The sequence below is a fragment of the Helobdella robusta genome (genome assembly GCF_000326865.2).
Source record: "Helobdella robusta unplaced genomic scaffold HELROscaffold_9, whole genome shotgun sequence".
Taxonomy (NCBI): domain Eukaryota; kingdom Metazoa; phylum Annelida; class Clitellata; order Rhynchobdellida; family Glossiphoniidae; genus Helobdella; species Helobdella robusta.
This window is the reverse complement of record NW_008705512.1, coordinates 3520597-3532294: the sequence shown is the minus strand read 5'-3', so window position 1 is coordinate 3532294 and position 11698 is coordinate 3520597. Positions and strand designations below refer to the sequence as shown.

Sequence of the window (11698 nt, the reverse complement as noted above, 5' to 3'; positions counted from 1 at the left end):
CTTAGCACACACACACACACACACAGATTATATGATGTTAATACTTTTTTGACTAATTGTCAGATATAAATAGGTATCAACAACAGGGTAAGTGCATGTGAATACGCGCAATGAATCCACATACACTTTCCCACACACTGCGTAAGATTGGCAAAGAATGTGAAGCTAGAATGTCAGAGCTCCAATATGGCTAGAGTAATTAATTTAAGAACTCATTTTTATTGATTTCAATTAGCAAACATTTAAATAATAATTTTTTTCCAGATTTATACTTTGCATTGAAATAATTTTCAAAAATTATTTTCATTATTTCCCTTTAATCTGCAAAACCACCATCTCGCATTATTAACTTAAAACATTTATTAATTATTCGTGTATTTTTTGATTTTGTTTCGGATTGAGAAGAGTCTGATTGCAGTTAAAAACTTTTATTACAAAAGAAATAAATGTTAAATGTTCACAGGTTCAAAATCTATTAATGAACAGCAAGCAGATATTCCGAAGAAAATTAGTTAACATAAAAAAACCGTTGATCCAAATATTTCAAAAATTGATTTTACATGTCAGGTCCCCAAATGTTGCAAACGCACTGAAATAAAGTTGCTCCAAATATTCTTTTCCCTGTTTTAAGACTGCCGTCGTTGTCCCTTATATTGCGAATGTGCGATGGGCAACTGGCTGGCTCTTTAACATCCTGTTCAATCTGCTCAAATATAATTTCCCCACTCTTTTCCAATTGACCAATTTGCGTCTCGACAAACCAAGAGAAAAACTCACAATTTCCATGCTCTCACTTTCAGTTGAAAACTTAGAATCACTGTTTTTTAAATATCATTTTTTTGCTGCTTTCGAATTGTTCACTTTGAACAATTATATCATTAAATGAATCTTCATTATCTACTTTAACGGAAATTTCATGAAAACCAAATCATGATCACTAGTAGTGACTACTGCCAATCCACTGAATGTCACAGTAACATCGAGACACTTCTCAACTCCCCTCCTTGATTGCAATACAACCAGTAATTCGTCACCCATTCGATTGAAGATTGTTATTGTCATAAAATTATTACCAACAATCACTTCGTCGTTTTTTCCTATTTTTACAAAGATTGGAAAATTTGTTATCCCTTGTCCGCCTATTGTTCGTAGTTTGTATCCTTAGTAATTGAACACCGGAAATGTAAGATGAAATGCAATGAATTTTACAACCAGTTCTAAAAATAATTTTGTAGTTACAATAAAGTTTTTTAGTAAGGCTAAAAACGAGTCCTACCTCTACACAATGTTTCCTATTATCACAGATGAAGATTTCCTGGTACTTATTGACGGCAATATTGCATGGGTAGAGAACATCTGGGCAGTAGAACGCATTTAATAACACTCCAATTTGATTGTATATGTAAACTATTTTAGGTCTCAAATCCAGGAAAATAATTTGGCTGTTGTAATCCATGCATACATCTTGCGGATGAGTTGCTTCGTAGGGGAAGTATGAAATCACTTTGCTCAGATCTGTGAGAAGGTCTTTCGACAACGATCAGACGTTTTGTCTGCGGGCACAAGTACATACAGTCAGGAGCCCTCAGTTTCTTTTTATAGCGGTATCCATCAACTATCTTTATAAGGTTTCCAAAAAAATCAAAAATTTTGATTGCATTAATTACAGTATCTGCTATAATTATTTCTTCTTCAGAATTTTTACATAGAGAATTAGGACTGACAAACAAAGGATGAACGGTATTTACATTGATAAGTTTTTCAGCTTCCAAACTAAAATCTCCTAAACTGGATAAAATATTCGGACTCACGTAGTCGTGGTATATTCGTATAACGTCAGTCCCATAATTCTCTTCACATAAAAAATCAAATTCCCGAGCAAAATCATAGAGCTGAAGATTCGGCGTTAATCGAATCGTAGCGTCATATACGGTTGTCCTGTTAACTAATATCCAATTATTTTGTATTTCCTGGTTGATGCAACCACTTAGTTTGTTGCGTGAAATATGACTGGTGAAATCTCTGAAATCGGCCAACGTTACGTGTTCCATCTTGAAAATTTTTATTACCGGAATAACCGGAATAACACACAGCACAATTAGACAAGCCCAACCGCAAGGCAAACCTGAAAAGTCGTGTCGGCTGAACATCGTCGTAACATCTATCTATAATGGAAATCTTTCGTTATACAACCATTATTACCAAAGAAATTTACTACGTACTGTTGTAAATTACATAGAAGTTTTTCCAAGTTATCGTTGCCATCTTTTATTTAACTTAAAATTGAAGGGTTGCTTAAATGGAATAGCCAACCAAATCAAATCAACCATGCGGTCGCTTGCATGATATCCATGGTTGCTTGGGTATAATTTCAAATCTTTACAATTCTATTATATAGGAGAGAGCCCCTTCTAATTTATTTACACTCAGAATGCTTTGTAATAAGTTTATAAATTATTATGAAGTTCGGAAGCACACAAGAGTTTTGTTGAATCAAAAAGCCAAAAGCGAAAACGTATAACTTTAAGATAGCTAAGAATCATTTAAAATTGGTTCGTAATGAAAACAATTTAGAGGAATGGTATCTTTGTGATTTATTGATGTTTCAACGGATAAATGCTAACAAGAGAAAAAATACAAATGTAATAATTAAAACATTTGAAAATTTCATTGAAACTGCCTTCAATCTGCACACCAAGGTAATTTCCATGGTTACTACATTTTTATTAATTAAACTACAGCAATCATGCTCTAGGACATTGTTAAGATACCATTTTTCTATCATCTCATGCCTTAAATTATGAAAAAAAAATTTGCGCTGATTTTTACCGAAATATTTTTATTGGGGGTGCATTTTTCACCCCTAACAAACCTTACTTAATATTTCAATATAATAACAAAAACAATTATTATTGCTAAGAAATTTTGTTAATTTTCATGAAATAATATTTTAATAACATTTGGCTATCAGTTGCACCTTTTTTTGAATGTCAGTCATTTTGTTTTATTTGCATTTCATCTAACACTAGGTGACATGGCTAGTTATTCAACAGCTGAAGCTCTTAGACTGATTATGCAGGAAGATACAGAAAGTGATGAAGGCAATGTTACCGAAGATGATGCCTGTAGTGAAGATGAAGATTATTTGCCAGGATCAGATGCTGATTCCAATACTGAAGATCATATGTCTGAGGAATCTGATGATTAGGAAGATGCCATTACATCTGATGAAGAGCCGGTAAATCAACCTTCTACAACAGTGACTAAAAGAGGTAAAGGTACTGCAAGTGGAGAAAGAGGAGGTAGAGGCAGATTATGTCGTGGAGGGGACACACACGGTAGATCCGATTCAGCACAACCAACAGCTGTAGGTCAGTCTGTTGTTAGTTTTAGTACATTTGTGGATAGAACAAGCAGACATTGGATTACCGAACACCGACGGCAAGTTCAGGACATAATCGGCAACAACCCGGCGACACTTTCGATAGACGTAAAAATTCAATAAAAGAAGTGTTTCAATTGTTTTTATCTCAAGAGATTCAGTCTGTAGTCATTAGAAAAACAAACAGAGAAGCAGAACGATGCAATGCAAAATGGAACTCTATTTATCCAGATAAACAAAAGCGCTGGAAAGAGTTTGACTGGAACGTTTTATTTTTTAATATGCTTGACTTAGCTGCCGTTGCTAGTTTTGTGATTTAGATGTGCAACAACCCTGACTGGAATAAATCTTCTAAAGCTATACGTCGTCGCCAATTTATCATAAGTCTAGGAGAGTCTCTTGTTGAGCCACTAATTAGGAAACATTTGGACAATTCCGTTCGGCTCAGAAAGTCAATCATGAATGCAATCCAACTTCTAGAGTTGGACCTTGGAGAAAGAAGAATCAAGATACCAACTAAAGAAAAGAGGACACAAGACGTTGTCATCTGTGCCCGCGCGTGTGTGACAGAAAAACTCGTATGTTCTGCGAGGTGTGTTCCAGGCCCGCTTGTCCTGCACATTCTATAAACATTTCAAAAATACTTTGTGAAAGTTGTTCATAACAATCTTGTAAATTGTTTATTACTTAAATTTGAAAAAAAGAACATCATTTGCATTTGATTTTTAACAATTTAAAATGACAATATAGTTAAAATTTTACTTATATGAAATTTGTGGAAGTCTCTCCCTACTAACATTTTTTTTAGTTGATTGTTTGAGAGAATATAATATGCATATTTAGTTATAAAACGTATTTTATCTTTATTAGAAAAAATTGAGCTTGTTACAATTGTTTTACTTACAAAAATTGACTGGGGTGCAAATTGCACCCCAAGGTCCGGGAACGTAACCTTTTAGCAAGGACCCATTGAGGGTTAAAATAAAAGTAATACCATAAAACTATAAAATAACTTGTGTGAATAAATGAATTTAAAACCATTATAGTTAATTAAACTATTAACCTATTCATTGTATTAATAGTAATTTTAAATAAATTTTTATAAATAAACAGAAATATCAAATGCAAATTAATTTTGTATTATGTAAATTTGCGAGTAATTAAAATAAACTTTTAAAAGTTTTACGATAATGCAAAAAAATGCTTAATAAAGTTTGATAAAATAAAATTGTTTAAAATCGGAGGTAGTAATTGGCGGAGAGTTGCTGGAATAGTTGAAGGCTACTTTCTTTTCGAAGGAGTTGGTTTCTTTCCAATATGTTCATCCTTCTCACCTCTCGGGCTTCTCTCATCAGCCTCTCTCTGAAGGTGTCTACGTCTCGCTTCCGCCCCCAATCTTCAGTCGAATTAATAGTTTGATTAAAATTAAAATTTTACCAAATGAACGATGTGATTTTATATTTCAAACGTTGTTAAAAGCTTTATTTCAGTCAAATGTAGTTGAGCAACATGATTATAAATTACAAAAAAAAACTTTGATAGAACTCGTAGATTAAATTTATATGTAATAAAACAACTTAGTGTGCATGTGCCTACCTTGAGTCCCATGGTTGAGCGGACAGTTGATCCAACTGTGGCAGTGATTGGACCACGTCATCGTCGCCCTGGTTATGGCGTGGGCTTCTTCTTGGCGGGGGAGCGATTTCGCCTTCACTCCTGGCTCTCTGACTCTGACCCTCGTTCACATTCACTAATGGAACGTTCTTTGATTGAAGTGAACTCCCTCTATAATAATGATTAATGAAATATTTCATTACAATTTGCTTATAATGTTTTAACTAACACACTAAAAACTTTACATCATTTATATAATATTAAAACGCATATCAAATTAAGGTGATTGAATAAACGTAATTTATATTATCTAAAAAATCATATGAACCTTGATTCCTGCGAAAGTCTATGTGGGGGCTGAAACTGTTCAACTGATTGCTGTCGGGACGCATAGTGAGGATTATCACTGAATCGAACTTCATCGGGGTCTGTACTGTGCCATTGAGGATCCTCGCTCCTTGCTACCCACCTGTAATGATTCATCATGTAGGCCGGTCTGTTCCCCCACCACCTCCTGAATCAACAGTGGTGGTTATTTCAATTTCATCGTGTTAACTCGAATGTGTTGGACAGTTCACGCTAAAAAATTATTTTTAACACACCACGTTGAAGAAATTAGGGACTCGAAGCAAAAATTAATAAATAAATTCTTACTTACTGAATGTAACGCCTTCGCACGCACCAGCAAATGAAGAGAAGCATTGTCAGAAACGTTATGGTAGCAGCGAAGATGATCAGCGGGAGGCCTGTTGGTGCAAATGAAACCAACCACTAACATCAAATCGCTATAAATGTTTTTTGGTTCAAGTTTTTAATCACTAAGTCGTACATCGTACAACGAGTAGAGTGTGACAACAATTAACAAGGAATGACGAAACGACGAAAATGTTATTAGGAAAAGTGATTTTTTTCAACTTAACAATTGATAACAAAGTATTTTGTTTAATTTTATTGAATTTAAATTGCGGCAGCAGTCGTCTGCTGTGTTTTTACTTTTTATAAATTGTCAGACATGAAGATGTGGTCTTGTAAATAACTACATATATATAGCTGACTGACAGGCAGCTTGTTAAAAGAAAATATCAATAATAATAAGCTTTAAAGTTACAGCGCAATGAATTTAGTAACAAAAGCTTTGTTTGTTGAAATAAATTGTTCAAGATAGATACAAATTGTTTGAAATAATTAAAATCTTAAACTTAACTACAATCCCGCCGACATCGAATTTGTTTGCTCGATCTGGCAGAGGAGCTCCTGTGGTCGTCAAGTAGTCGTCTTCTCCAAAATTGTTTGACATCATTCAAGATTAAAGTTAAAACTCAATTATATTACTTTATTATATTTTAAATCAATTTTTTAAACTAATTGTTGAAATTTCAAATTTATCAAAATAATATCACGCCTGAAACGTTGAATGTTAGGTGAAAATATAAATTATTTTGAAAATTTTCTTGCGGAGTTCGACGACACCACTCCCTGCTTTACATACAACTCCATTGAACGTTTCACGTGAAGCCAAGTTTACTTAACATTACACTGTCTTGCAGTTCCACGACCCGTGTTTTGTATCAATATAGATAATAGGAATTCAGGAAGTCGTGTGGCTGGCGACCTTTTGGTTGCTTGTCATGTTCAAATTTTGATCGATTTCAACACATAAAACGGTTCTTTTTCTAACTTATTAAAAAACTGCTTACAAAGGGGAAAGGCAGTGTCCTTCTGCCCCCCCTCCCCCTAGATCAGCCACTGGTAGTGTGCCACATAACAGATGGAGTGGAATGACAAACGGATAACTTTGCTAAAAGATGTTTGCATGATGCTGGAGACCGTAATTTTTCCAATGACATTTTATTCTGATTATTAAATTTCTCAAGTTTGGTGTTGTGATGTTTTGAACATGGATTATGTCCATGGTTCTGAATGTTATTTATGTCACAGCAATCTCATCAGTTTCTTATGATCCAATGGCGTTAAAATAGCCGCATCTTGCTGAAACGCTGTTGAGCTGCATAAAAAAGATTATTTTAATGAGGTTTTTAATAGATTGCGACATTTTCAACAAAAACCAGTCGATAATTTCATGATTTTTCATTGAAATTGTATTATGCCTTGGAATTTTTATATCATTTCCTGACGTTGGGGTGAGTGTAAGTGTATGTGAGTTTTTGTAAGCATTTTCAGAATTATATTTAATTGACTAGTTTAATAAAAATAACCTATTTCGGTAAATTGCTTTGAGTCTTTTAATGTAATGAATGAAGCGCTTCAATAAGATATGCGATTAGAAAACAAATTCTATCGAATGTTAAACACTATGCTAAGCTTTGTTTGGCCAGGTTGATAAGAAATTTCAATCTAAATCGTTAAAATAAAAAGAACCGGTTAATTAAATAGGATTTCTAAATTCAATAGTTTATTTAAATGTCGTGGCGATTATGTTTATTAAATTTAAAAAAAACTTTTGTTCTTCCGGACATGGTGTCGCTAGATCCCTAATTTTTTTAGTACTTGCTTACCTAAATTGTTTAGGAACAAGATTCGTTCTGGGGTCAACCGATTATTGTTTTGATTGCAAATCTCAAGATAATAAGGTTTTTTGGCTTTTTTCATTATTTATCATCACACACATAGTATCACACTTATCACTTATGTATCTCATTTTATTTTAATTTTATGATTTTTATCATTTGATTATGGAATGATTTACTTATTTAGTAATTAGTTTAAAAAATATATTTTTAAAAAGCGAAATCTTTTAAATAAGATGCAATTTCATTCACTAGGTAACTATTTAAAATTAAAAAACTAACTATTTAATTTAATTTGACCAACTTATAATACGATTTACATTTATATAACTAACTAACAACAGTTTATGCAATGAACTAACTCATCCTCTATAATATATCCATACTAAATCTAGTGGCTATTAGAATTAGACGGATGTATATTTTTAGTTACTTATTAACTTACTTACTTTAGTTACTTACTCTCTCACTTACTCACTGACTTATTAGAATTTCATTTATTCTGGTTTTTTAAATAATTTTCTACATGAATTTAAGAAAGTAAGATTGATTAACTTTTATTAAAAGTTTTTTTATTTATATTAATATGTCATCAAAAGTGGTTATCATCCTATTTATTCATAATTTTTAGTTATATTTCTATGGATCTGTGACATGATAGTTATATATTTTAATTTTTCTTCATATTTATTGTTTTTTTGAGTTAAGATACTTGCTTTTATTTATTTATTTATTACAAAAAGGATCTTATCATGATTAGATTAAAAATAATTCAGAAATTTGAAGAACTGACAGTTGAATAACAATCTAATTCATTCTTCTTATTCTAATAGCATCAGTATGTTATGTTCTTCATTAGATGACACTTGGGTGAAAAAGACAAAATTTTTGAACTTTTTAAATTAAAAAAAAATATTTCCACTGATTCACTAACAAATTGGATAATTGATTATGGCTGTTGAACTTCTTATTATCTTTTAGCACTAATTAATTAATTAATTAGTTAATTAATATGAATTGGGTTAATTATAGGATCAAATTAAACTATTTATATAATTGATATATTGTTATTTATGATTAATTCTTTTACATTGGTATGGTACATTGGCTTAAATAGCAATTGTGCTTAGATCTCTCTTCTCTCTCTCTTTCTCTCTCTCTCTCTCTCTCTCTCTCTCACTTTATATATATATATATATATATATATATATATATATATATATATATAAGTAATTATTTTGTTGGAAAGACAATTAGTAATTTTTTCAGAACTCAATATGTATAGTTAATTATAATAATAATATGATGATGATGATGATGATGATGATGGCACTTATAGAGTCATCATCTGCAGTTCAGAACTTAGTTTAGTCAGTTGGCAATAATAATTGGAGTTGCTATCCAAATGGGGTTCACAGTTTCACTGATTATTCATTGTTTTGTGTTACATAGTAAAATGGAACAAGAAAAAAAATTTCAAAACAACATAATATAGATATTAATTGAAAGATATGGTTTAAATGTATTATTTCATGCCTGCGAATGCAACATATGAATAAATATTTTTTTAGCTTCAAGGATTTTGTCAGTAATATACACGCATCATACAAACAAACATGCATGCATGCATGTACATAGTATATACATGCATGCATACATATACTGCATGCATGCATGCATATTGCACACAGATATATTCTTGAATAATATGTGATGTGTGGTGTGCATACTGCAGACTGAATAATATATATGTGTGTGTGTGTGTGTTTGTGTGTGTTTGTGTGTGTGTTTGTGTGTGTGTGTGTGTGTATGTGTGTGTGTGTGTATGTGTGTGTGTGTGTGTGTGTGTGTGTGTGTGTGTGTGTGTGTACATGAATGTTAGATAAATTTTTTTCTAAGAGATTCATAAAAAATTTGTTTCCTCATAATTGGTTTATGAGAAATATTTTAATAGCTTCTTATAGCCTTACATAGTTCAGTTAATATGACTGATCATTGACTATATATAATAGAATATATACAATGTACTGCAATAATTTAATGGTTCAGTTGGTGATGATGAGGACAATAATATTAATAATTATGATGATGATGATGATGATATTGGTGATTATGATGATGATGATGATGATGGTGGTAGTGGTGTGGATGATGACGACGATGATGATGAGGATGATGGTGGTGGTGCTGGTGGTGATGACGTCATTGATATGTTGATAATAATTTATTCATCTGAAACTTCTTTTTTTTTCAATTTCAGTCTGAGTACATTTGCAGTGCTACCATCAACAGTGTTGTAAATGAAAACAACAACAATAACAACAACAATAATAATAATAATAATAACAATTATACTGTGATCACCCCTCCCAGCACTACTGTAAATAGCATTGTAAGTTTGTTACTATTTCATCATCATAATGTGTATCTTGTAATATTATCAGTATTATTATTATTATTGTTGTTAGTATTGCTATTATTATTATTGTTGTTGTTTTGTATGATTGTATGTGTTGTGTATAGAAGCCAGTGTTGGTACTTTACAGACCTGTTTTGTAGGGATGGGTGTGCTTTTTTTTTAAATTTTTCTTTTTATTTTACCATTTTGTAACTTTTAAAATTTTTCATACTGTTTTTTTCTGGTTATTTTATTATTCTTCATATTTTCGCATTGTAATAGTTTCTAATACTTAAAAAAAAATCACAATGATTCGTTGATTTTGTATTATACTCACCAGATATATCCTTGCTTCTCAGGGGATCTTCTTAATTTAAACAACAGCAACAGTAGTAGTGCCAGTGGTTGGTGCATTGTTTTGGACTATTTTAAATGTATTATTTTGATTTAGGTGGCTGTGCAAACCATTTTTCTTTCACCTCTTCCCCCCCCCTGAAAAGAATTAAATTGATGATGAAGATTAAATTTTCACCCAATATGTTATTTTATCTTTCATCAAACGACTAATCATAATTAACAGGTTCGGGTGGCCGTCATCTATCTGTCGTTTGTGATGCTGCTACAACCGGTTTATTACAACCACAAGAGCAACAACAACAGCAGCTGTCGCAACAGCAACCGCTACAGCAACCGCAACAGCAACGAGATCTTTCCAGGTGGCAGATAACAGTAAGTAGTAACATATTTTTTGACGGTACTGAAGGAACATGGAGGTCTGGTGTATTTGTGTTGCATTTCCTTGACTCATCTACCGATCGCTCCACTACACTTTCCAATTGTTCTCTTAGCAGTGGAGGTATGTATTGATGTGGAAAAAGAAATAATTTAATTTCATGTTAAAGAATGAAATTGCAAGAATAATTATGTCAATTTTTTATTTTTTAATAATTAATAATTTTATCATAATATCTTCATAATTTATGGATTTGATAATACCAAATTTGAACAATTGACCGGCGGTTCAATTTTGATCGCGTTCATTTATTTTCAGATGGAAAGGAACAGGCTGTGGCAGTAACAGTAGGATCAAATGGTAGCTTAGTGATATCAAAGCTGGAAGATGCCGCTGTTATTTTACCTGTCCATTTGTTGCCATCTGCAAATGCAACAACCAATGAAACAACAACATTGCATGTTGAAACACCAGCAACAACCACCACGTTAATCGTGGCAGCGTTAACAACAATAACAGCAGCAGAATCGTCCACAACAACAAAATTGTTGACATCCACACTTGGATTGGGAGCAGCAGTAACGTCAACAGTGGCAGCTGCATCAACTTCACAATTAACCACAGCGCCCTTAGATATTTTAACAACAGCAGTAATACAACCAGAAACACCTACTACTACTACTACTACTACCACTAGCACTACTACTACTGTAGCGACCACTACTACTGCTACAACTACAGCTGAAAAACAGGCGACAAACATGCAGGCTACAACATCCACACGTCTTAATAACAATAGCGCATTTGTCATGACGAGCGTTACTACAGAAGTTCCTTCAAACATTCTTCTGGTGTATGATTCATTTGGAAATGCAGCTACATTAAATGGAGTCAGTAACAACAACAACAACAGCAGCACTAACAACAGTATCAACATCCATAGCATCAACAATAACGCTGACATTATTCACAACAACAGCATCATCAACAATGGCACAGACTTGAGTTTGAAAGATCCAACACAGCCCAAGAACTCAGTATGA

At 32.6% G+C, this 11698-nt stretch overlaps 3 protein-coding genes across 3 annotated transcripts; 1 reads left to right on the top strand and 2 right to left on the bottom strand.

The window, feature by feature from the left end:
* Nucleotides 1-556: 556 nt before the first annotated feature.
* Nucleotides 557-2051, bottom strand: HELRODRAFT_166266 (hypothetical protein; the record flags this gene model as incomplete). The annotated part of the gene is made up of 3 exons (XM_009033236.1): nucleotides 557-751; nucleotides 1277-1479; nucleotides 1574-2051. 3 exons carry the CDS (start codon nucleotides 2049-2051, stop codon nucleotides 557-559), a joined length of 876 nt encoding a protein of 291 aa, XP_009031484.1.
* Nucleotides 2052-2484: 433 nt separating this feature from the next.
* On the bottom strand, nucleotides 2485-6515 carry HELRODRAFT_189904 (hypothetical protein). The gene is made up of 6 exons (XM_009033235.1): nucleotides 6200-6515; nucleotides 5655-5742; nucleotides 5325-5516; nucleotides 4981-5167; nucleotides 4359-4779; nucleotides 2485-2681 (listed from the first exon to the last, which is right to left on the bottom strand). Exons 1-5 carry the CDS (start codon nucleotides 6294-6296, stop codon nucleotides 4615-4617), a joined length of 729 nt encoding a protein of 242 aa, XP_009031483.1. The 5' UTR covers nucleotides 6297-6515; the 3' UTR covers nucleotides 2485-2681; nucleotides 4359-4614.
* A 3169-nt stretch (nucleotides 6516-9684) lies between these two features.
* On the top strand, nucleotides 9685-11698 carry HELRODRAFT_166263 (hypothetical protein; the record flags this gene model as incomplete). The annotated part of the gene is made up of 5 exons (XM_009033234.1): nucleotides 9685-9717; nucleotides 9785-9916; nucleotides 10263-10326; nucleotides 10503-10651; nucleotides 10982-11698. The coding sequence occupies 5 exons, from the start codon at nucleotides 9685-9687 to the stop codon at nucleotides 11696-11698; spliced, it is 1095 nt and encodes a 364-aa protein (XP_009031482.1).